Genomic DNA, 25,667 nt, shown 5'->3' on the forward strand with positions numbered 1-25,667 from the left:
CAACATAATGGTGTGGTGTAAAGAAAGAACATATCACTTGAAGAACGGGCTAGAACAATATTGAGTGAATCCTCCTTGACAAAATACTTTTGGGCAGATGTTGTAAGTATTGCATGCTATGTAATGAACCAGGTTCTCATCAGGCCTATCTTGAAAATGACTCCATATGAACTGCTTAATGGAAGGAAACCCAATATAGGTCATATGAAGGTATTTGGATGTAAATGTTACATTCTAAATAATGGTAAAGAAAATATTGGTAAATTTGATGAAAAAGTAGACAATGGTATTTTTCTTGGTTACTCTTTATCTAGTCATGCTTATAGGGTTTATAATAAAAGACTAATGACTATAGATGTGTCTATACATGTTGTATTTGATGAGACTAACCCTGCAGAACAAGGTTCTTTGAGTAATTGTGGAGAAGAAGATGAGCAAAATATATTTTTAAAGAATCTAGAAACCTGTCTAGAAAAACAACCCATTGATTTTGCGAATCAACCGATTGATATTCCGCAACAGGAGGAGCTACCCAAGGAATAGAGGATTCCTAGAGACCTCTATGTGGAAAACATAATTGGGCATATTCATAAAGAATTTTCTACACGAAGAACCATAGCAAACTATTGCAGGCACATGGTCTTTGTGTCTCAAGTTGAACCCAAGTCAATTGATGAAGCTCTCAAGGATGAAAATTGGATTGTTGCTATGCATGAGGAGCTAAATCAATTCATCAAGAATGATGTGTGGTTCCTAGTTCCTAAAACAAATAGGATGAACATCATTGGAACCAAATGGGTGTTCAGAAACAAGGAAGAAGAGTTAGGAGTGATTACAAGGAACAAAGCAAGACTTGTTGCAAAAGCGTACAATCAGGAAGAAGGTGTTAGAATATATGGCCTTAAACAAGAGGGGGGGAGGTGAATTTTTTATAAAATATTTTCACAAACTTTGAAGGTATAATGAAAGCCAATGAAAAATCACAGAGAAAGAAACCAAGGAAAGCAATGCACAAAGCTGTTTTAGTTAATTTCCAGAAAATCAACCTGTTGTTTTTGCGATTCAACCTGTTGTTTTTATCAGCAGTTAATGAAAACAACTTAAAACAGATATATGTGAGATAAGGGAAAGAGATAATCATACAAACAAATTTATACTGGTTCACTCTTACACCAAGAGCTACATCCAGTCCCTAGAAACCACTGGGTAATCCACTATGCAATCAAAACCAGATTACAAACATCACACACCAAAGTAGTGACCTTGAACCCCTCAAGAAACACACTACCTTTGGCAAAACACACCAAGAGTGTTGATCTTGAACACCTCAAGAACACACAACACTCCTTGGCAACACAACTACAAAAATACAGTAATCAAGGAAGAAAGGAATATAATACACTTGGGTATTACAAAGCTTAAAGTTCAGAATTACAACCCAATCCTATTCCACACACTTAAGAATGATCCAAAGCTCTTTCAAATCTTGGAAAAACTGTTTTGATAAACTCTTTCTCTTACTCCAAGATTAGCAGTATAAAACCACCTTTATATAGACCCACTAAGTGGTCAAAAGAATTTAATAAAGGAGCCAAGTTAGTTAGGATCATTTAAAACATATTAAAACCACTTAACATAATTCTGTTAAGGTTTTCAGGAAAACAATCGATTGTTTTGTCCAAACAATCGGTTAAATTGACTTGACAGCAAAGTCAAACTTTTCAAAATCTGCTAAGGTAAAACAACCTGTTGTTTAAAAAAATAACCTGTTGATTTTAACAACATTTTAGAAAAATAATCTTTTCAAAAGGTTAAAGATTCAAATGAACTTGAATCATCTTAAGGAGTGAATTAACAAGTTCCAAACAACTAGACAACACACACACACCCAGCAGCAAGGTCTTCAAGCTTTCCTCTTGGATTTGGAGACATCAAAGCATCTTGTTCAACAGAAGGGATAAACTATGACGAAACCTTTGCAACAGTGGCCAGATTGGAAGTTGTGAGGTTACTACTAGCATTTGCTTGCACGAGCGACTTCAAACTGTTTCAAATGGATGTGAAGAGTGTCTTCCTTAATGGAGTTATAAATGAGGAGGTCCTTGTCTCATAACCACCCGGGTTTGAAGATCATCAACATCCCAAGTATGTATACAAGCTGAAAAAGGCCTTGTATGGTCTCAAGCAAGCTCCAAGGCAGTGGTATGAGAGGTTAAGTAATTTCCTCTTGTCTCATGATTATGAAAGAGGGACGATTGACAAAACTCTCTTTATTAAAAATTCAAATTTTGCCATTATTTTAGTCCAAATATATGTTGATGACATTATTTTTGGGGCTACTAATGATAGCTTGTGTAAAGAATTTGTGGCTGCTATGCAGGGAGAATTTGAAATGTCAATGATGGGAGAGTTGTCCTTCTTCTTGGGACTGCATGTCAAGAAATCTAAGGATGACATCTTTCTAAGTCAATCTAAGTATTGCAAGGAGATCCTCAAAAAGTTTGAAATGGAGAAGTGTAAAGAGGCAACTACACCAATGTCCATAAGCTACTACATGGATGGTGATGCTGCTGGAAAAGCAGTGGATCAAGACAAATACAGGGGTTTGATTGTCTTTTTGTCCACCTTACAGCCAGTAGGCCAGACATTATGTTTGGAGTGTGCCTTTGTGCTAGATTTTAGTCAAATCCAAAAGAATCACACCTTAAAGATGCCAAAAGAATTCTGAAGTATCTAAAGGGCATAACTATTGTTGGGTTATGGTATCCCTCTCACTCTCCTATACATTTAGTTGGATAATCTGATTCTGATTTCGCAGGATGCAAACTGGACAAAAAAAGCACAAGTGGAACTTGTCATCTTCTTGGCTTAAGCCTTATATCTTGGCATAACAAGAAGCAAGCCTGTGTGGCACTCTCAACTGCTGAAGCAGTATAGATCGTTGCAGGAAGCTGTTGTGCTCATATTTTGTGGATCAAACAACAGCTAGAAGACTTTGGGTTGAAAGTTAGCAAAGTACCTATGCTTTGTGAAAACACAAGTGCCATTAATCTCACAAAAAATCAGGTTCAACACTCTAGAACAAAGTATATTGAGATCCGACACCATTTCATAAGGGATCATGTGAGCAATGGAGATTGAGGTGAAGTTCATTGCGACTGAAAGGCAACTAACAAACTTTTTTATAAAACCTTTGGCAAAGGTCAGGTTCTTCTTTTTCAGAAATGATTTAGGAATTCTTGACTTAGAAACTCTATCTTAATGTTGTTTTTATCCCTCCTTTTAGTCTATTTGTGAAGAAAAATAGGGGGAGAAGTATGTGGTTTGTAATGAGCTTATATTCTGCTTTAAAACTTGGTTTATATGTTGTTTTATTCTAATTTGTAAACTGTTGCATAAACTCTGATTTGCACCTTGCTTTCACTAGTTTTCATACTGATTTTGCTGATTTTTCTTATGGGAATCACTAAGTGAAAACTGGTTATGTGGTGCTAATGATATTTGGGAATGATTACCTCTGGTACTTGCACATTTTGTGTTTTGCAGGTATTGTCAAATTCAAACAGAACATCCCAAGCAAACCATGGATTTGTCTTCATCAAATAAGGGGAGATTATTGAACTCAAAGCTTTGATGTCTCCAAATCCATGAAGATTACTTGAAGACTAGGTTGCTGCTTGTGGGCATGGGTTCTGGGTAGATTAGAATTTGTCAATCCACTCTTAGCTTAGTCCAAAACTGAATCAATCAAGTTCTTTCAAAATAAAAGTGTTTTTCAAAGTAGTGAAAAACAAACTGTTGATTTTTCGTTTCAATCGGTTGTTTCACTTGGTGGTTTTGGAAAGGATTTGAAAAAGCTAAAATTGGCTGACCTCACAGTTAAGGCCAATACAATCAGTTGAATCAAGCTTTCAATTGATTATTTTTTTTTAAATCTTAACAGAATTGGTTAATTCAGTTAAATCTGTTTTTCATGATTTTTCCTGTTCTTACTTGTATTTCAATTCATATTTGTAAAACTGCAAGGTACTAGTGTCTACAGTCAGAGGGTGTTTTGACTTGTAATGTTTGTGTTTCAAAAAGGGTGAGTGTTCTTGAAGGGTTCAAGATCACCTCTTTGGTGTTTGTGTTGTGTAATCTGTTGTTGGTTACCTATGTGTTTCTGATGACTGGATGTAGCTCAGGTTAAGAGTGAACCAGTATAAACATTGTGTGTGAATCTCTATATCCCTTACTGCTTTAAAACTGTTTGATCTGTGTTTTTTGAAAGTGCTGATAAAAACAATCGGTTGATTCGCACAAACAACCGATTGATTTTCTGGAATCAATTTAAAACAGTTTTGTTTCTTGGCTGATATGATTGCTTTTTCTTTGATTATGCACTAATCTTCATTCTTGTACAAAATTTTCGAAAATATTTCATTAAACAATTCACCCCACTCTTGTTTAAAGCCTTTAATTCTAACATCCCCTACCTAAAGAGGAATTTCCTCGGGATAAGAAATTACAGGTATGGGAAGCTAACTTTAATTTTTTTAATAGTACCCTAGGCTAAAAGATCTGAATGTGGAGTGAACGTGGTCCCAATATTCATTTTTTCTTGCTGGGATGTTATTTGTGTATATATTGTTTAAACTTGTAAAAATATTAGATTTTGAGGGTTTAGTATTTAAGTATTATTTTTTATGTTAAATAATATTTTAAATATTGTGGATTGCGTTTTGAATGATATTCTATGATAAAATTGCATGGAATTGAATTCATACATTTGGGATAATGTATGGACTGATGTTTGTTTGTGTATTAAGTATTGATGCCTATGTGGTAATAGAGATCTCTGAGCTTCACTGATGATCTAAGTCACATAACCTAAGATATCAGGTGGTGAGAATCTGATGGGGGAGTTCATGCACACCGTGAAATATGAGATGCATGACTTGGGTTGTATTGAACTTACCTTGATCCTTTTTGTTGGATTCGCTGGTAATCTTTGGATCAGGTGTTAGTCTTTGGTAGGACTTACTTAATACGGGTCTTTCAGAAGGCGTCATTTGTTATTCTGTTTGTTGAATATCCTGGATGTATAGATCCATGTGATTTTTATGTTGGAATTTGAAGAAGATTGAGTAATTGTGAAATTGATCTATGTAATCTCGTTTTGTCATTTGATTTAATTGTGTGTATTACAAAACTTTATTTTCACTAGCTTATCCTTGTTTTTCTTGTTGTGTTGTGAACAACGATGATTGTACTATGTACAAGAACAAATGATTGTACAGGTGTCGGAGGTTCTGAAGCTTTAAGATGTTATTTTGAACTTTATATTGTTAATATTTGTATTTTATTACTCATAATCTTCTAATAGGAATATTTTGAAAAAAACTCTCAGTTTATATAGAAACCGATAGAACTTGTATTGTAATAGTTAGATGTATTTTTGGGGTGTTACAAACGTCACACTACAATAATATGTGTGAGTGAGATATGATTTTTTTAGAAAAAATAAAATAGTTATTTTTTTTATTTATGCAGGCCAGCGGACCAACCCACTCCGTCCCCTTGTTGACCCGCATGAGTTGCGGGTTATGCGTAACGGGCCTAAACGAATCAACGGGCTAGATTAGTAAACCGTCTTGCATTGGCTCGCATAGCCCGTCCCGCATGACCATCTCTAGGATCAAGTGTTTTTAAATCTTAACTCACTTTATTTTAAATAAAATTAAAAATTAAAATAGAAAATAGTTTGAAATATTAATTTTTTATATTATATCATTTAAAATGTACATACAATAATATTATAATTTAAATAATTAATTCTTAAATAGAGTAATTTAATATATAAAAATAATATTTATATTAATTTATTTAATTAAAGATATTATTTAATTAATAAATAAAAAAATAAAAATATGAATATAATTAAATGTGATTAAATTAATTAAAATAAAAACATTTAAAATATGAAATAAATAATGAAAACTAGTCTGATTTGTGATTTTGTTCTTGATTAATAATAGAGACCGAAATAAGAATGAGTTTGACTAATCAATTTTTGTCACCTCTACTAATTTGCAATCTATTCTTTCACTAAGATTATGTTTGGATTGGGTAGTGGATGTATGAGGATTTGAAAAAGTGGATGTGTGAAGATTTGAGAGGAAAGTGGAAAGAAACTAAGTGTCTTTGGAATGAAATATGTTAGGGTGGATACGTGAGGAAAATTTATTAAAGTTTATGAGTGATGTGATGGTTATGAGGGAATTTTGATTTTTTTTAAAGTGTAAAATGTAAGACTATAAATCTACCCTTGTATTTATAAATATTTGAATAAAATGAAATGTGAAGTATTTTTTTTGTATTAATTTGAGTTAATTAAAATTTTGTAACTTATTTTCGGTATCGTTGAATATTCAGATTAAAATGAAAAGTATTTAAATGTAAAATTATCAAGATATCTTAAAATAGTAAATTTTTATATAAAAATAAATAATTTAAATATTTATAAATTTAAAAAGTATAATTAAAAAATAATTTTGTATTAAATATAAATAGTAGTATTAAATTTATAATAATAATAGTTATTATTATATAATTTATTTATTATAAATAACTATATATTTGTGTTATATTAAAATTTTATTTTATTATTAATTATATTAATTATTATTATTTTATTTTATTAATAATACCATTTGTGTTAGTTAAATTTATGTAATAATTAGTATTTGTATTTAGATAATTTTAATATATTTCATTTGGATTATATTATGTTATATATATTAACTATACAATGAAAAGAAAATGAATCTACCACTTTTATACAAAGACAAAAAACGAAGTTAAAATGAGAAAAACACATTGCGTGTGTGATTTTCCATAAGGTTGTTTGCATCTTGGAGGTTGAAAAACACGTTTCACGTTTATCCCTCCCTTCTTCTCTCACGCATATCATTGGATCCAAATGAGAAATATTAATGCACTTTCATCCTCGTGAATAGTATTTTTCTTGAAACAAGAATGCTATTAGAATTTCATATTATTTACTTTTAATTTAATATACTAATATTAATTAAGTTGTTTAATTTTTTAAATTTATTTATATTATTAATTATTTTAAACTATTTAAATATAATTAATAAGAGAAAAGAATAGTTTTTTCACACTGTCTTAAACCTATTTCTATCTTTTTCTTGTAACTCCATCTTATATTATTGTATTAGTTTTTTTAAGTTGTCCAATGAAATAAAATTAATCATAACAAAAATAGGTAGTTGACTTTGAAAAACAATATTTAATAACAAGAAACAATTATGTTAATGGAATATATAAGATTATATCTTTAAAAAAAAAATTACGAGTTAAAGCACGTGACCCTTTTGATACTATAGATCTAGTTTTAAATACTTGTTTAAATCATGTAAACTAATTACTACATTATCTTATAATTTTTAATTAAAAATTGATGTCTTAACCCTTTCTTGTTTTAAAGCTTCTTTCATATAAGATCATATTTATAATAATTTATATTAATTTAAAATTTTAAAATGTTTCTTCCATACAAACTAAAATGTGTATATATATATATATATATATATATTAAAAAGTAAATTATTTAATATTTTCATTCCTATTCACTTTTTTTTTTATAAAATTGGAGATAAGAAATCAACGCTATGTAACAACCCGGAAAATACATCTAACTATTACAATACAGGTTCTACTTATTTCTATACAAGCATAAAGTTTTTCAAAACATTCCTAATACATGATTAGGACATATAGAAATACAAATATTTACAATATAAGTTTCATAATCAACGCCCTAAAACTCTTCCGATTCTCAGACACCTGTAAGATCATCTGCTCGTGTACGTAGTACAGTCATCGCAGTTCAAACACAACAAGAAAAGCAAGGGTAAGCTAGTGAAAATATAATTTTATAATATACACAATTAAATCAAAAGAGAAAATCAAGTTACATGATCAATTTCTCAAATTATTCAATCTTCTTCAAATCTCAACAATAAAACAATCACATAGATCTCACATGGATCTACACATCCAGAATATTCAACAAACAACATCTTCCGGAAGACCCGTATTAAGTAAGTCCTACCAGAGACTAACACCTGATCCAAAGATTACCAGCGAATCCAACAGAAAGGATCAGGGTAAGTTCAATACAACCCAAGCCGTGCATCTCATATGTCACGGTGTGCATGAACTCCCCCATCAGCTTCTCACCACCTGATATCTTAGTCTATGTGACTTAGATCATCAGTGAAGCTCGGAGATCTCTGTTACCACATAGGCATCAATACTTAATACACAGCAAACATCAGTCCATACATTATCCCAAATGTATGAATTCAATTCCATGTCATCCCGTCATACAATATCATTCCAAACACGATCCACAACATTCAAAAACGTAATTAAAATAAATAAAAAAGCAACACTTAAATATTAAACCATCAAAATATAATATTTTTACAAATTTAAATAATATATAAACAAACAACCCAATATATATAACACACAACATCCCTGCAAGAAAAATTGAATATTGGGACCACGTCCCTTCCGCATTCAGATCTTCTATCCTAGGGTGCTATAAAAAATTAAATTTAGCTTCCCTTACCTCAATTGCTTGCTTCCCAAGCAACTTTTAGAATTTTATTCCCCACCGTTTGCATAAGCTTCAAAATTTACGGGCCTAATGCAAATTATCCAAACAGAACAAAAATTCAGTATATAATAGAATAAGTTGAGAGGATTAAACTTCTCAACTGACCCCACCAAGATTGATGACTAAATCCTAAGGAAAAACAGAGAACAAAGGATATTTAGAGTAAAAATGAACTTACTCTGTTTGAAAATCTGATCGGGTAGAAATGTTCCTTAATTCCTCTGCTACAGCGTGGTATGATTAGATTCTAAAATAGATGAAGATTGGGAGAGAAATTAAGAGAGAGGGAGAGAAGAGAATTGGAGAGAGAGAGAGAGAAAGAAGAAAAATGGTACTGTGGTGTGAAGAAGAATGTTTCTGTTGGTTTTTTAAAAAAAAGGGCACGCTGTTACATTATCTCCAACTACAAAAATTTTCATCCTCGACAATGAACTTACCAATAAAGAGACTAGGGTATGATGCTCGTATCTCCTCTTCAATTTCCCAAGTGGAGTCTCCAGAGATGAGATCCCACAATACTTTCACCATGGGAATACTTCTTCCACGAAGTTGTTTCACTTGTGAATCTAAAATTCTGATTGGCTTCACTTCAAACGTTAAATTTTCTTTCACCTGGATAGAATCAGACTCTAGAATGTGACTGGGATCAGGTACGTACTTTCTTAGCTGAGATACATGGAAAATATTGTTAAGGTTAGCTAAAGGAGGAGGTAAAGCAATTTCATAAGCCATGGGGCCTATTCTCCGGAGAATTTGATAAGGTCCTATGAACTTAGGAGTCAATTTCTTGGATTTGAGTGCTCTTCGTACACCAGTGAATGGTGTAACTCTAAAAAAGACATGCTCACCCGTAGAGAATTCTAAAGGTCTTCTTCTTTTATCTGCATAACATTTTTGCCTGCTGAGAGATGTTTTCAATCTTTCCTGAATCATTTTGACTTTCTCATTGGTTTGTTGTATTAATTCTAGTCCAATTAACACACTCTCACCATCCTGAAACCAACACAGAGGTGTCCTGAAACAACATCCAGAATAGATTACCAGCGAATCCAACAGAAAGGATCAGGGTAAGTTCAATACAACCCAAACCGTGCATCTCATATGTCACGGTGTGCATGAACTCCCCCATCAGCTTCTCACCACCTGATATCTTAGTCTATGTGACTTAGATCATCAGTGAAGCTCGGAGATCTCTGTTACCACATAGGCATCAATACTTAATACACAGCAAACATCAGTCCATACATTATCCCAAATGTATGAATTCAATTCCATGTCATCCCGTCATACAATATCATTCCAAACACGATCCACAACATTCAAAACGTAATGAAAAAAAAAAACACTTAAATATTAAACCATCAAAATATAATATTTTTACAAATTTAAATAATATATAAACAAACAACCCAATATATATAACACACAACATCCCTGCAAGAAAAATTGAATATTGGGACCACGTCTCCAAGCAACTTTTAGAACTTTATTCCCCACCGTTTGGATAAGCTTCAAAATTTACGGGCCTAATGCAAATTATCCAAACAGAACAAAAATTCTGACCCCACCAAGATTGATGACTAAATCTTAAGGAAAAACAGAGAACAAAGATATTTAGAGTAAAAATGAACTTACTCTGTTTGAAAATCTGATCGGGTAGAAATGTTCTGTTACAGCGTGAATTGGAGAGAAAGAGAAAGAAGAAAAATGGTATTGTGGTGTGAAGAAGAATGTTTTTGTTGGTTTTTAAAAAAACGGGACGCTGTTACACGCTACATATTGTCTTTATCCGCAATTAATGAAAAAATTAAATGCAATATACTTTTAACCGTATAAGGAAATTTTTTTTGACGAGAACATATTACTTTTTAATATATATAATCATTTATTTTATTTTCTTCTCTTTTATGATCTTTCAAATAATCACCAATTCCGATTCTGTTGTTTTTTAAATTTTATTTTATTTTTATAATTTGATTTTTTATTTATTTATCTGTTTAAATAAAGATTTTAATTTTTCTTATCTTAAATTTAAATCTATCAAATGATATTTCAAAATTAAATAAAACAATATAAAAATAAATAAATATATATTAAAAAAGTTTAATTGAAGCTCTCACTTTATTTAAAGTTTTATAAAATAGCCACTGGTATAATATAAATTAATCATAGACAACAACATTGATTTAGAGATCCTTGTTGGACACAAAAACCATTCTTAAATCCCTTTGATGCACAATCTTCCTTGCAATTTCCAGTGCAAAGACCGAAGCACCGAAGATCTTCATCGATCATTCCTGTTACTGGTTCTGCTACTGCTCCTCCTCCTGCGTTAAGATTACCATAAAATTTTATGAATTTTCACCACAAAACTATACCAAATTTCACCATAAAAATAAGAAAATATCACTTTCCCTAGGATTATATGCTAAATAGTAAATTAGAGAATGAAACTAATTTGGTTTTCCAATTACCTGATGTAAGAACCAAAGCAACAAATAAAACACTGAAGAGAAAAGGATGACAGAAGCGAGAAGCCATTTTAAGAGAATGAAATTTTTCAGTTTGATCTTTTGTTTATGGTGAGATAAATATTTAGAGTTCTACTCATTATATATAAAGGATATTGAAGATTATCATTTACTACTCATTATTATGCGTTATTGAAAATAAATTAAAAAATTAACTTTTGGTCAAAAGAAAATCACGAAAGTTATTTAATAAATGAATTGTTTAATACATTGAAAGTTAAAAATTTAATTTTTAAATTCTTTTTATTAATAAACAAGGTTCATATTTGCAGTTTAAAGGTGGATATTATTTGAGTATTTTATGGAAAGTAGTGAAGAGTGGTCAATTGTTCCTTTCTTTCTCATTAATTTAATTAATATTGTAATTAATAATTATTATAACTTCTCCATGAGATGCTTCAAAAGATGTTTTTAATTTTGGCTAACATAGTTAATTAAAAATTAACAAACAATATTTATGTGTAAAAATATTATCATTTTTTATCAATTATTTCGATTTAAATCAATAATAATGAAATAATGTGAATTTCTTTTTTTAAAATTGTATTTAACAATTTTTCGTCAATGAAATATTTGTTTTAATTATGAATAGGTATAGTTTACCTAGGTATATTTTTGTTAACATGAGTTTCGGTCTAATCCTTTTTTTTTAAATAATACTTATTGTTGTTACTTGAGGTGTCAACCTCAAGTTGCATAATAATACCTAACATAAAAACATTTTATAACAAGAATAAAATAAAAATATAATATATGGACATAAAATAAAATAGAAAAATATATCATATATTTTAACTTTTTTAAATTATAAATTGAGAAATTAAATTCCGTTTTTTTCACCTGATTCACAATCTATTCTTTCATTAAGAATTTCGTATTATTTGCTTTTAATTTAATATACTAATTAAACATTAATTCATTTGTTTAATTAGGTTATCTTTTATTTTTTAAAATTTATTTTATATTAATAGTTATTTTAAAACTATTTAAATATAAAAAGAAAATAGATTTTCAATATCGTCTTAAACTTATTTCTATCTTTATCTTATAATTCCATCTTATCATTGTATTAATTAATCATTCTAAGTTGTCCAATGAAATAAAATTAATCATAAAAAAATAGGTAGTTGTGTTTTTAAACTATAAGTCATTTTGAAAAACAATATTAATAACAAGAAATAATTATGCTAATGGAATAAATAAGATTATATATTAAAAAATACATATTGTACTATATTATTACGATTCAATAATTCTTTACATTGATATAATTTTTTAGATTATTAAACAAAAATTCGTCCATTGCTCACCAACTAGTTATATATTACTTTTCTAATTTCTGTAAGTTCTTGGCACTTACAAATTAAAAAAAATAAAAGTAATTACGAGTTAAAGCACGTGACCCTTTTGATACTATAGATTTAGTTTTAAATACTCGTTTAAATCACGTAAACTAGTTATTACATTATCTTTTAATTTTTAATTAAAAATTGATGTCTCAACCCTTTCTGTAACACCCCGGAAAATAACATTTAACTATTACAATACAGGTTCTACATATTTCTATACACACTTGGAATTTTTCAAAACATTCCTAATACATTATTAGGATTTGTAGAAATACAAATATTTACATATCCACAGCTCAAAATAAAACTCTGAAACCTCTAAGGCTCTCCTGCATCTGTATGGTCATCTGCTCGTGTACATAGTACAGTCATCGCAGTTTAAACACAATAAGAAAAGCAAGGGTAAGCTAATGAAAATAGAATTTTATAATATACATAATTAAATCAAAAGAGAAAACCAAATTACATGATCAATTTCTCAAAGGGTGATTATATTTTGACACCCCGCTCCAGTTTACACCTACACTAAAATATTAATATTTGTAATAAAAAAAAATTTAAAAATAAAAAAAATATCTTTAATGAAATATTAGACAAAATTTAAAATGTTAAAATAATTTTTAAAATTCAAAAAATTAAAAATGATTAAAATATTAATATTTAGTGGGGTGTAAAGTGGAGCAATGGGTGTCAAACCATCATTTTCCTTTCTCAAATTATTCAATTTTCTTCAATTCTCAACAATAAACAATCACATAGATCTCACATGGATCTACACATCCAGATATTCAACAAACAACGTCTCCCGGAAGACCCGTATTAAGTAAGTCCTACCAGAGACTAACACTTGATCCAAAGATTACCAGCGAAGATCAGGGTAAGTTCAATACAACCCAAGCCGTGCATCTCATATTTCACAGTGTGCATGAACTCCCCCCATCAGCTTCTCACCACCTGATATCTTAGTTTATGTGACTTAGATCATATGTGAAGCTCGGAGATCTCTGTTACCACATAGGCATCAATACTTAATACACAACCAACATCAGTCCATACATTATCCCAAATGTATGAATTCAATTCCATACCATTCTGTCATACAATATCATTCAAAAGGTGATGCACAATATTCAAAAGTCTATTTGACATAAGAAAAAATAACACTTTAATACTAAATCATCAAAATATAATATTTTTACAAATTTAAATAATATACAAACAAACAACCCAATATATAAAGACACAACATCCCTAAGAAAAATTGAATATTGGGACCACGTCCCTTCCGCATTCAGATCTTCTATCCTAGAGTGCTATTATAAATTAAATTTAGCTCCCCTTACCTCAATTGATTGCTTTCCAAGCAACTTTTAGAATTTTATTCCCCACAGTCTGGATAAGCTTCAAGATTTACGGGCCTAATGCAAATTATCCAAACATAACAAAAATTCAGTATATAGTAGAATAAGTTGAGAGGATTAAACTTCTCAACTGACCCGACCAAGATTGATGACTAAATCCTAAGGAAAAATAGAGAACAAAGGAACTTTGGAGCAAAAATGAACTTACTCTGTTTGAAAATCTGATCGAGTAGAAATGTTCCTTAACTCCTCAGCTACAGCGTGGTATGATCAGATTCTAAAATAGATGAAGATTGGGAGAGAAAATTAAGAGAGAGGGAGAGAAGAGAATTGGAGAGAGAGAATGGAGATAAGGATGAATAATGTGTGCAGGGGGTTTTGTTTTTAAAAAAAACACGTTACATTATCTCCAACTACAAAACTTTTCGTCCTTGAAAATGAACTTACCAATAAAGAGACTAGGGTATGATGCTCGTATCTCCTCTTCAATTTCCCAAGTGGAATCTCCAGAGATGAGATCCCACAATTCTTGGATTTGAGTGCTCTTCCTACACCAGTGAACGGTGTAACTCTCAAAAAGACATGCTCACCCGCAGAGAATTCTAAAGGTCTTCTTCTTTGATATGCATAAGATTTTTGCCTGCTAAGAGATGTTTTCAATCTTTCCTGAATCATTTTGACTTTCTCATTGGTTTGTTGTATTAATTCTGGTCCAATTAACACACTTTCACCATCCTGAAATCAGCACAAAGGTGTCCTGCACTTTCTTCCATACAATGCCTCGAAAGGAGCCATTCCTATGCTAGCTTGGTAACTGTTATTGTAAGTGAACTCTACCAATGGTAGAATTTCATCCCAACTGCCCAAATGATCTAACACACAAGTCCTAAGAAAATCCTCTAAGGACTGGATACTTCTCTCTGATTGTCCATCAATCTGAGGATGGTATGCTGAACTAAGTCTGAGTTTAGTCCCCAAAGCTTCTTGAAGTGTTTTCCAGAATCTGAAGGTGAATCTAGGATCTCTATCTGAAACTATGCTGGAGGGTACACCATGCAATCTGACTATTTCAACTATGTAAATTTGGGCCAACTTTCGCATAGAGATTCTCAAGGCTATAGGTAGGAAGTGTGTCATCTTTGTCAACCTGTCCACTATGACCCAAACAGAGTCATGCTTCCTCAAAGTACGTGGTAAATGGGTAACAAAATCCATTGAGATATTGTCTCACTTCCACACTGGAATGTCTAACTGAGTTAACATGCCTTCAGGTCGTTGATGTTCAATCTTTGATTTCTGACAAGTCAAGCAAGCAGCTACAAACTTAGCTACATCATTCTTCATGTCATGCCACCAATAAGACTTCTTGAGATCTTGATACATCTTGTTCATTCCTGGATGTAAACTGAGTTTGCTTTTATGACCTTCAGATAACACTATTTGCTTTAGTTCATTATCCTCTGGTATGCATATTCTATTTTTGAATCACAAAATAGCATCCACTCCTAAAGAGAAGTCTTTAGCTTTGTCAGTATTTAATAAGCCCATGAAGTTCTTCAATTTTGAATCTTCCAACTGCTTCTCCTTCACCTTCTCCAGAAATTCATTAGTTATAACAAGTGTATTACAACTAATGCAAGTTGAAGACATGGAAACCTCCAAATTCATACTCCTGAAATCTTCAATCAATGCTAGCTCTCTAATCATAAGCGACGACATTTGTATTTTTTTATGACTCAATGCATCTGCAACAACATTTGCCTTCCCAGGATGATATATTAGTTGAAAATCATAGTCTTTTAAAAATTCCATCCATCTCCTTTGGCTAATATTTAACTCCTTCTGATCAAACAAATACTTCAAGCTTTTATGATCACTGAACACATTAAAACTAACTCCGTAAAGAAAATGTCTCCATATTTTTAAAGCAAAGACAACTACTGCCAATTCTAGATCATGAGTTGGATAATTTCTTTCATGCACCTTTAACTGACAAGAAGCGTAGGCAATAACTTTCTTATTCTGCATCAAAACACAATCCAATCCCTGATAGGAAGCATCACAAAAAACTTCAAAAGAATGATTGGTATCAGGGATTGTCAATACAGGAGCATTAGTCAACCTTGTTTTCAACTCTTCAAAGCTTCTCTCACATTGTTCAGTCCATGCAAAAGGATGATCCTTTCTAGTCAATTGGGTCAAAGGAGCCACTATTTTAGAAAAGCCTTCTATAAATCTCCTGTAATATCCTGCTAACCTGACAAAGCTTCTAATTTCTGTAACTGTTTTAGGACGCTCCCACTGAAGTACAACCTCCACTTTAGAAGAATCTACTGATATTCCCTGTGCAGAGATGACATATCCTAAAAATTGTATTTCTGACATTCAGAAGTCACATTTTGAAAGTTTAGCATATAACTGTTTTTCTCTCAAAATGTTCAGGACGGTTCTAAGATGTTCTGCATGTTCTTCCCTTGTACTAGAATAAATCAAGATGTCATCTATGAACACTACCACAAACTTATCAAGAAAAGGTCTGAATATTCGATTCATATAATCCATGAAAATAGTTGGAGTATTAGTCACACCAAATGGCATGACCAAAATTTCATAGTGACCATACCTTGATCTAAAAGCAGTCTTCTGAACATCTTCCACTTTCACTGAAATTTGATGATAACCTGAGCGCAAATCTATTTTAGAAAAGACAACTGCCTCGTGCAACTGATCCATTAGATCATCAATTCTAGGAAGAGGATATTTATTCTTTATTGTTAACTTGTTTAATTGTCTTTAATCTATGCATAGACGTGACGAACCTTCCTTCTTCTTCACTAATAGAACTGGAGCTCCCCATGGAGAAACACTAGGTCGAATGAATTGCTTCTCAAATAAGTCTTCTAGTTGTTTCTTCAATTCAGGTAACTCTGCTGGTGCCATTCGGTATTATTCAATTTTCTTCAAATCTCAACAATAAACAATCACATAGATCTCACATGGATCTACACATTCAGAATATTCAACAAACAACGTCTTCCGAAAGACCCGTATTAAGTAAGTCCTACCAGAGAGTAACACCTGATCCAAAGATTACCAGCGAATCCAACATAAAGGATCAGGGTAAGTTCATACAACCCAAGCCGTGCATCTCATATGTCACGGTGTGCATGAACTCCCCCATCAGCTTCTCACCACCTGATATCTTAATCTATGTGACTTAGATCATCAGTGAAGCTCGGAGATATCTGTTACCACATAGGCATCAATACTTAATACACAACCAACACCAGTCCATACATTATCCCAAATGTATGAATTCAATTCCATACCATTCTGTCATACAATATCATTCAAAAAGTGATCCACAATATTCAAAAGTTTATTTGACATAAGAAAAAAATAACACTTTAATACTAAATCATCAAAATATAATATTTTTATAAATTTAAATAATATACAAACAAACAACCCAATAAATAAACACACAACATCCCTAAGAAAAATTGAATATTGGGACCACGTCCCTTCCGCATTCAGATCTTCTGTCCTAGGGTGCTATTATAAATTAAATTTAGCTCCCCTTACCTCAATTTCTTGCTTTCCAAGCAACTTTTAGAATTTTATTCCCTAAAATCTGGATAAGCTTCAAGATTTACGGGCCTAATGCAAATTATCCAAACAGAACAAAAAATCAGTATATAGTTGAATAAGTTGAGAGGATTAAACTTCTCAACTGACCCGACCAAGATTGATGACTAAATCCTAAGGAAAAATAGAGAACAAAGGAATCCTTAGGAAAAATAAAGAACAAAGGAACTTTAGAGGAAAAATGAACTTACTCTGTTTGAAAATATGATCGAGTAGAAATGTTCCTTAACTCCACAGCTACAACGTGTGGTATGATCAGATTTTAAAATAGATGAAAATTGAGAGAGAAAATTAAGAGAGAAGGAGAGAAGAGAATTGGAGAGAGAGAATGGAGATAAGGAAGAATAATGTGTGTAGGGGTTCTGTTTTTTAAAAAAATACGTTGTTACACTTTCTTGTTTTAAAGCTTCTTTCATAAGATCATATTTATAATAATTTATATTAATTTTAAAATTTTAATATGTTTCTTTTATATAAATTAAAATGTATATATATATACATATATATTAAATATATTAAAAAGTAAATTATTTAATATTTTTCATTCCTATTCACTTTTTTAATAGTATAGGAGATAAGCAAATAATGCAATATATTTTCTTTATGCGCAATGAATGAAAAAATTAAATGCAATATATTTTCTTGTTTTAAAGCTTCTTTAATAAGATTATGTTTATAATAATTTATATTAATTTAAAATATATTTTCTTGTTTTAAAGCTTCTTTCATAAGATTATGTTTATATTAATTTATATGAATTTAAAATTGTAATATATTTCTTTCATATAAATTATTTCTGTTTAAATGAAGATTTCAATTTTTCTTATCTTAAATTTAAATAAATAAAAAAATATATTAAAAGAAGTTAATTGAAGCTCTAACTTTATTTAAAGTTTTATAAAATAGCCACAGGTATAATATAAATTAATCATAGACAACAACATTGATTGAGAGATCCTTGTTGGATACAAAAACCACTCTTAAACCCCTTTGATGCACAATCTTCCTTGCAATTTCCAGTGCAAAGACCGAAGCATCGAAGGTCTTCATCGATCATTCCTGTTACTGATTCTGCTACTGCTTCTCCCCCTGCGTTCAGATCACCATAAAATTTTATGAATTTTCACCATAAAATTATACCAAATTTCACCATAGAAAACAAGAAATAATAAGAAAATATCACTTTCCCTAGGATTATATGCTAAATAGTAAATTAGAGAATGAAATTAATTTGGTTTTTCCAATTACCTGATGTAAGAACCAAAGCAACAAATAAAACACTGAAGAGAAAAGAATGACAGAAGCAAGAAGTCATTTCAAGAGAATGATATTTGTCAGTTTGATCTTTTGTTTATGGTGAGATGAATGTTTAGGGTTCTACTCATTATTATATATAAAGGCTATTGAGGATTATCATTTACTACTCTTTATTATGTGTTATTGAAAATAAGTTTAAAAATTAACCTTTGGTCAAAAGAAAATCAAAAAAGTTATTTAATAAATGAATTGTTTAATACATTGAAAGTTTAAAATTTAATTTTTAAATTCTTTTCTTTTTATTATTAAACAAGGTTCATATTTTCAATTTAAAGGTGGGTGTTATTTGAGTATTTTATGGAAAGTAGTGAAGAGTGATCAATTATTCCTTTCTTTCTCATTAATTTCAGTAATATTGTAATTAATAATTATTATAATTTTTCCATGATATGCGATGTTTTTAATTTTGGCGAACATATTCAATTAAAAATTAACTAACAATGTGTAAAATATTATCATTTCTTTATCAATTATTCAGATTTAAAGCATTTATACAAGGAGAGCCAAAATAAATAAATAAAGTCTATTATTTTCCAAACATTCTTATAATGGTTTCTAATATAATATATGCTTATATACATCGCAATTCACAATGAAAACAATAGATAAAAAAATAAACTATTGAAATAAATTTTAATCAACAAATCGAATAATTCAATTTTATTCAAATACCAACATATAACAAGCATATAAATCACCTATGGATCTACACATAAAAAATATTCAATAAGTGAAATATCAACTAACGTATTCTGAAAGACTCATATCATACATGTTTCACGGTAAATTATCTTTTAATCCAATCCAAAACATATATTAATAAGCGAACCCAAGAGTAACTGATCAGAGTAACTTCAACACTACACAATTTGTGCATTTACATATGTCATGATGTGGAAGAACCCTTTCAGTCTCTAACTACTTAATATCTTAATCTATATGACTTAGACCATTAGTGAAACAAAAAGATCTTTGATACAACATAGGTCACTAGAAGAAAAAATGGTTTTAACGCGAGTTTATTTTTACACTATCAAGGGTTAAAACATCCATTAAGTCATTTATCCAGGGTTGTAGTTTCCTCTACTAAACCATCTCTGGGGAACGTGATCCCGAGGTTTTTTAAACCCTAGAAAAAGTTTTTCAAAACTCCCGTTAAATACCATGGGCTTAAGAACCTCCGTAAAATACCATGAATTTCAAAACCTCCATAAAATACCAAGGGTTTTAAGACCTCCATAAAATACCACGGGTTTCAAAACCTTTGTAAAATATCACAGGTTTCAAAACCTCCGTAAAATATCATGGGTTTCAAACTCTCTGTAAAATACAATGGGTTTTAGGACCTCCGTAAAATATCATAGGTTTCAAAACTTCTTTAAAATATCATAGGTTTCAAAGCCTCCGTAAAATATCATAAGTTCCAGAACCTCCGTAATATTATTTTTTTATTCATTTATCATTTAAGCATTCATGTATTTTTCAACCACAATTGTTTACATCTATTGTATTTATTTATCTATATTTGTTAAAGTACTTTTTCAATAAATAAAACAAATAAATGGATATAATATTTATCAATTGACAAAATAAATGGCAATCGCGGTGGATCAACGATCAAGACAAAGGGGACTCGTTAATAGCTTAGGCTTTTCGCATGCCCCAAAACAATTGCCTGATTTTTCATATTTTTTTTATCTATCCTTAGCTAAAATATCTATGTAAAAGTAGTAAATAAAATTCATTTGTAACTCAAAATTTATTTATTAATTTTAATCCATGTCAATATCTGCAAGATAAACATGAAGTTTATTGTATAAGAATCCTTTATAATTTTAAAATCCTCCATCCAAAAATATCCAATTTTTTTCTCCCTTCATATATTATCTATTTCAGAATTTGGTCGCATCTCATATTAGTTGAGGAACCAGGAATCAATCCTATCAGATCAGATTTTCAAATATAGTACTTCGATATACTCTAAAGATTTCTTGTTCTCTATTTTTTTCTTATGATTTTTTCATCAATTTTGGTGGAGTAAATTGAGAAAAGTGATAATCTTAACTTGCTTTATCATATACTAAATTTATGTCATGCTTGGATACCTTACTTTATGTCCCTAGATCTTGAAATAATCTTGTTGCTTAGTTTTGAAAATGGCTTTGAAGATAAACATTTCATGTAAAGGAAGCTAATTATGTTTTTGCAAGAACCTTAACATAAATAATATGGATGTTCTATGTGAGGTTGTGTGTTGTGGAATATGTTTTTTGTATTTGAGTTGAAATGAGATTTGTGTAGTTGAATGAATGAAATTTGTTGTGTGTTACCACATTTGTGTTAGATTATTGATACTTGTATATTTCAAATGGTTTCAGATACAACTTTAAAAATGGGTTATTCTCTTGTAGAGGTTGATTTTCTAATATTTTCAAGCAAAAACAACTCCGAAAATCAAATCTCTCGGCTAAATTTTTGCTCTTGTGCCCAAGCAAGCTCATTCTCACTCAAACTAATTTTTTTTTCTTTTTTTTGTCTCTTCAATAAATGGAATTATGTATGAACACTTTTATAAATGTAAAGTGAATATTAGTTCGTATATTAAATTAATTTGTGAAATTCGTCAATGATGTATATAGTATAAAAATCAGGTTATACAATTGGGATAATTTGTGAACCATTACTTTGATTGTGTATTAAGTATTCAAACCTATGTTGTAATAGATATCTCCTTAATACACAATGATGATCTAAGTCACATATGATGTGATGATGGTGAGAAGTTGAGGGCAAGTTCTTACACATCGTGATATATGTAGATGCACAACCTATGTAGTATTGAAATTACCCTGATACCATGATTCTTGTATTTGTTTGTAAATTTAAGTACTAGATAAGACCAGATCTTAGTCTTTAGTAGGACATACTTAATACGGATCTTCTAAAAGGCGTTAGTCCATATTTCGCTTCTTCAATATCCTTGATTATAGATCTATATGTGGTATACATTCTTGATTGAAATGTCTTTTTTTATAATTTTTCTTATCATGAAATTTTATTTCAATAGTTTATTGTTGCATATGTGTTGATTTGTAGTATGAACTATGGATATTGGTGTAGGTGTATCTAGAAGACCATAAACATTTTATTGGACTTCTTGTAAATATCGTGTATTTATCTAAATATTATGTATATGTAAAAAATATTTTAAAAAGTTATATATCTTGTATAAACCTCTATTGGTTTTACAATATAATAATTAATAAATATTTAGGATATTATAATAATTATGAAATTAAAATAATATAAATTATACACTATTATCTTAATAATATAAAGCAAACAACTTTTATAATATCATCAACAATAAAAAAACAGTTCAATATGTGGGTTGAGCCATCTGTCTATGTAAAGACGGTCGAACTAATGTTGTGTTGGGATTGGTGTGGGGATTTGTGGGAAGGGAAGGGAGTGAATTTGTGATGATTAGAGGATGTGTGAGGTTGTTTAGATTGAGGGATGATATAGTGTATTTGTGAGGATGATTTATTGAAATTTGTGAGTGATTGATAGTTAAGAGAGATTTTTTTTTAAAAAATGTGTAAAATGCAAGTTTACAAATTTACCCTTGTTATTAAAAAGTATTTGAATAATGGGTTATGATATATTTTTTAAGTGTAGGTTTGAGTTAATTATTTTTCTCTGATATATAATATTCATTATTACTCCTATTTTTTAGTAAAAAATTAAAAATATATTAAAAAATAATTTTGTGTTAAATTGAAATAAATTTATTAAATATATTAAAATTTATGAAAATAATATTTATTATTATATACATTTTTTATTTTAGAAAACTATATATGTTCTGTTGATATGATAATTTTATTTTATTATTTTTATTATTTATATTTATATGTGTTGGATATCTCAAGCGACTCAACTAAATATGTTTGATGAAGTCATAAGTCTTGAAGAGAAGACTTGTTGCCTCATAAGGGTCTAGATTGTTTAGTTTAGTGTTCGTGTCTTGATTTAGCTTCTCTCTCAAGCATATGATGAAGCGTCCAAGTACAAAACCTTTTCAAAAGAGTTAAACCGTTTTTACTTAATTAAAAAGTTTTTCATTAAACTAAAAGTGCTTTTAATTGGTTAAAATTTCGTTTCCTAAAACACTACAACTTTTCCAATTGGTTAAAACTGGATTTAATCGGTTTAAATTTCTCTTACCTGGAAAGTACAGTTTTTCAATTGATTATTTGAAGAAATAATCTGTTAAATTTTCTCTTATGGAGTTTATTTCTTAAAATTGCTTTTGAGTTAGTTTTGTTTCCATTTTCACTTTCAACTACTCAAAACCTGTTTTAAATCTGACTAAGTGTTTTTTTTGAAAATCAACCTATTATTTCCTTTTTTCAATCTATTGCTTTCTTAACAATTTTCAAAATTGTTTTGAATTCTGGTTTTGTTTAAAGTCTATAAAAGGAAGGCTTGTTTTCTGACTTAAATATCTCTTCACTACACACATACATACTTGTTTTCAAAGCTTGAGAGAATTTTGAGTGAATTGGTTTTTGGGAGAGATTTTGAGTCTTTGATAGTTCTTGGTGCTTTCACTTTCATCACTTGCTTAAGGTCAAGGATTCTTCAAAGTGTTGTTGTTTGGAGGTCCCTTGTTGAGTCTTCTGAATCTGCAGAAAGGTGCTTTTGTTTCATATCACTTATGTTTTGTAAGATTGTGTTGTATTGTTTCTGAGACAATGTTTCTTGAAGTGTATCTGTTGATTTTTCTCGACAAGTGTACCGAATCAACTGTAATATAGTACTCTTTAAAGTACGAATGTCGAACCCACAAAGAACAATTCTAATTAAGGTGTTTTGTTATAAAACTCATTAAGTATAGAAAATAATATTGAGAACATGTTCATAACCAAATTAAAGATTTCACAAGTAACTCAGAGATTTAGGGTTTGATTCAACCAAAACCAAAACCAACTTATCAAATATAGATGAAGATACTTAGGATTGAATTGCGTTTATCTCAATCATCTGTATTTTTGAATAATAAAATATATAATACTCAAAATTACTCATTCTTGATGCTAAATTTAGAGTCATTCACCTTGATTCCTCACAGATGAAATTCATAAGATAATTTCTCAAACACTGATTCCTCATATATTTAACAAATCATCCAACTTTAGGAACAAAATTATAATGCAATCAATAACCTGAAATATATTCCTAGCATTACAAGTTATCAAGTATTTTTGTCTATTTCAGATCCTTAAAAGTACTTTCCAGTTAAATTTAAGGATCAAAATCAGGACTCCATTAATCAGATAGAATGAAGCAATAAGCATGAAAAGAAAATACCAATAACAAGTAGAAAAGAAAATATTATATATATATCACCAAGAATACATTTGAACAAAGTAGATTACATTCAATCCCAAGTTAGAAAGCACTTAGCCACTCATGACAGCTCCTCCAATCTTCATTCTTGATCTGAATTGCATAAGAAGGGCTGATCGAGCAAGTTCTTCTCCTAAGAACAAAGTTCTCCTTTTCTTCTCTCACTAATCTCTCTCTATAAAAATCCAATCTTTTTCCACCGCTTCCTTTTGAGTTGTGTTTCAAAATTTATATAATGAACTTTAGCTCACGTCAGCCAATTTAGCTTAAGCTAGATCTTTCGGTGCATTTTTAGCTTGAGCTAGCAATTCTAGCCTAAGCTAGATTAGTACTGCACCTTTAATCAAATCTGGACAGTTTAAGCTTGAGCTAAATCCTCTAGCTTAAGCTAAATCTTCTAGCTTGAGCTAAATCTTCTTGTGATCCAATTAGGTTTTTGCTTTCTTTCTTTCAATGCTTCATATTGATCTGCAATTTACACAAAAAATGAGATTAAATTTCTTCATTTGTTTCTTGGTTCAAAATATATAACCGATTCAATAATTCTTAGATTATGGTAATTTTCTTACATTAATCAACAATTAAGTTCCAAAGTGTTCAATTTTCTCAATAATAAAAACTATACGTTGACACTTATCAGTATCACTATTGTAATAGGGTTTTACAAGGTGTGTTATTAGTTCTTGTAGTGTTCAATAGCTGTTATTGTTTGTCTTTGCGTAAAAAGATACTTTTGGTTTAGTGAAATCCATCTTAGTGTGAGGTGGGATCAGATGTAGCTAATTTTGAGTGAACCAATATAAATTTGTGTGTTTAAGCTTAATTTCCCTACACATTTCTTTTCTGCATAAAACTGTGCTTATTGGTGTAATATACAACCTGTTATTTAACAGATTAATCAATTGTTTATTCATTTGCTGGTTCTGTTATAAAACAATTAATTTTTTAACTGGAAAGAAAACTTGTTAATTTCTTTTGACTGTGACTTGAATCAAAATGTCAATGTATTTTTTTTTAGTGTTAATCTATTAAATCTGGGTGACTTAATTTGATATCAAGATTTGCTGCTATTCAAGAATAATCTGATAAAATTTATTTTAAGTGAATATTTTGAAACTGGTTTTGAATTTGCTTAAGAGAAATTATTAATTTGTTGTTTCTATAAACAATCTGTTTCCGTTAAGGAAATTTCAACCAGTTATTTCATAAAACAATCATTTTTCTGTTAAGATTGAATATTTTGATTTTTTTGAAAATTAGCCTAAGTCCAATTCACCCCATCTTGAACTTAGACTTTGATAGGGTCAACAATTGTTATAAAGAGCTAAGGATTGAAATTTAATCAAGTTTTATTAAT

The 25,667-nt window shown here is 30.0% G+C and overlaps 2 protein-coding genes across 2 annotated transcripts; one reads left to right on the forward strand and one right to left on the reverse strand.

Moving 5' to 3' along the window:
* The first annotated feature begins 636 nt into the window (after positions 1 to 636).
* On the forward strand, positions 637 to 2,937 carry LOC137824669 (uncharacterized mitochondrial protein AtMg00820-like). The gene is made up of 3 exons (XM_068630340.1): positions 637 to 920; positions 2,350 to 2,603; positions 2,819 to 2,937. The coding sequence occupies exons 1-3, from the start codon at positions 637 to 639 to the stop codon at positions 2,935 to 2,937; spliced, it is 657 nt and encodes a 218-aa protein (XP_068486441.1).
* Positions 2,938 to 9,082: 6,145 nt separating this feature from the next.
* LOC137824670 (uncharacterized) lies at positions 9,083 to 9,622 on the reverse strand. The gene has a single exon (XM_068630341.1). It carries the CDS (start codon positions 9,620 to 9,622, stop codon positions 9,083 to 9,085), a length of 540 nt encoding a protein of 179 aa, XP_068486442.1.
* Between the last annotated feature and the right edge of the window lie 16,045 nt (positions 9,623 to 25,667).

Source organism: Phaseolus vulgaris, chromosome 8, assembly GCF_000499845.2.
Source record: "Phaseolus vulgaris cultivar G19833 chromosome 8, P. vulgaris v2.0, whole genome shotgun sequence".
Classification (NCBI taxonomy): domain Eukaryota; kingdom Viridiplantae; phylum Streptophyta; class Magnoliopsida; order Fabales; family Fabaceae; genus Phaseolus; species Phaseolus vulgaris.

What these genes read in the sequence shown, in the direction of transcription:
- LOC137824669 (XM_068630340.1), top strand. Translation starts at nt 637, where the DNA reads ATGGTCTTTGTGTCTCAAGTTGAACCCAAGTCAATTGATGAAGCTCTC. An exon ending in CTTAAACAAGAGGGGGGGAG is followed by an intron (nt 921 to 2,349) that starts GTGAATTTTTTA and finishes TACTAATGATAG; the next exon opens with CTTGTGTAAAGAATTTGTGG. An exon ending in GGATCAAGACAAATACAGGG is followed by an intron (nt 2,604 to 2,818) that starts GTTTGATTGTCT and finishes CTGATTTCGCAG; the next exon opens with GATGCAAACTGGACAAAAAA.
- LOC137824670 (XM_068630341.1), bottom strand. Translation starts at nt 9,622, where the DNA reads ATGATTCAGGAAAGATTGAAAACATCTCTCAGCAGGCAAAAATGTTAT.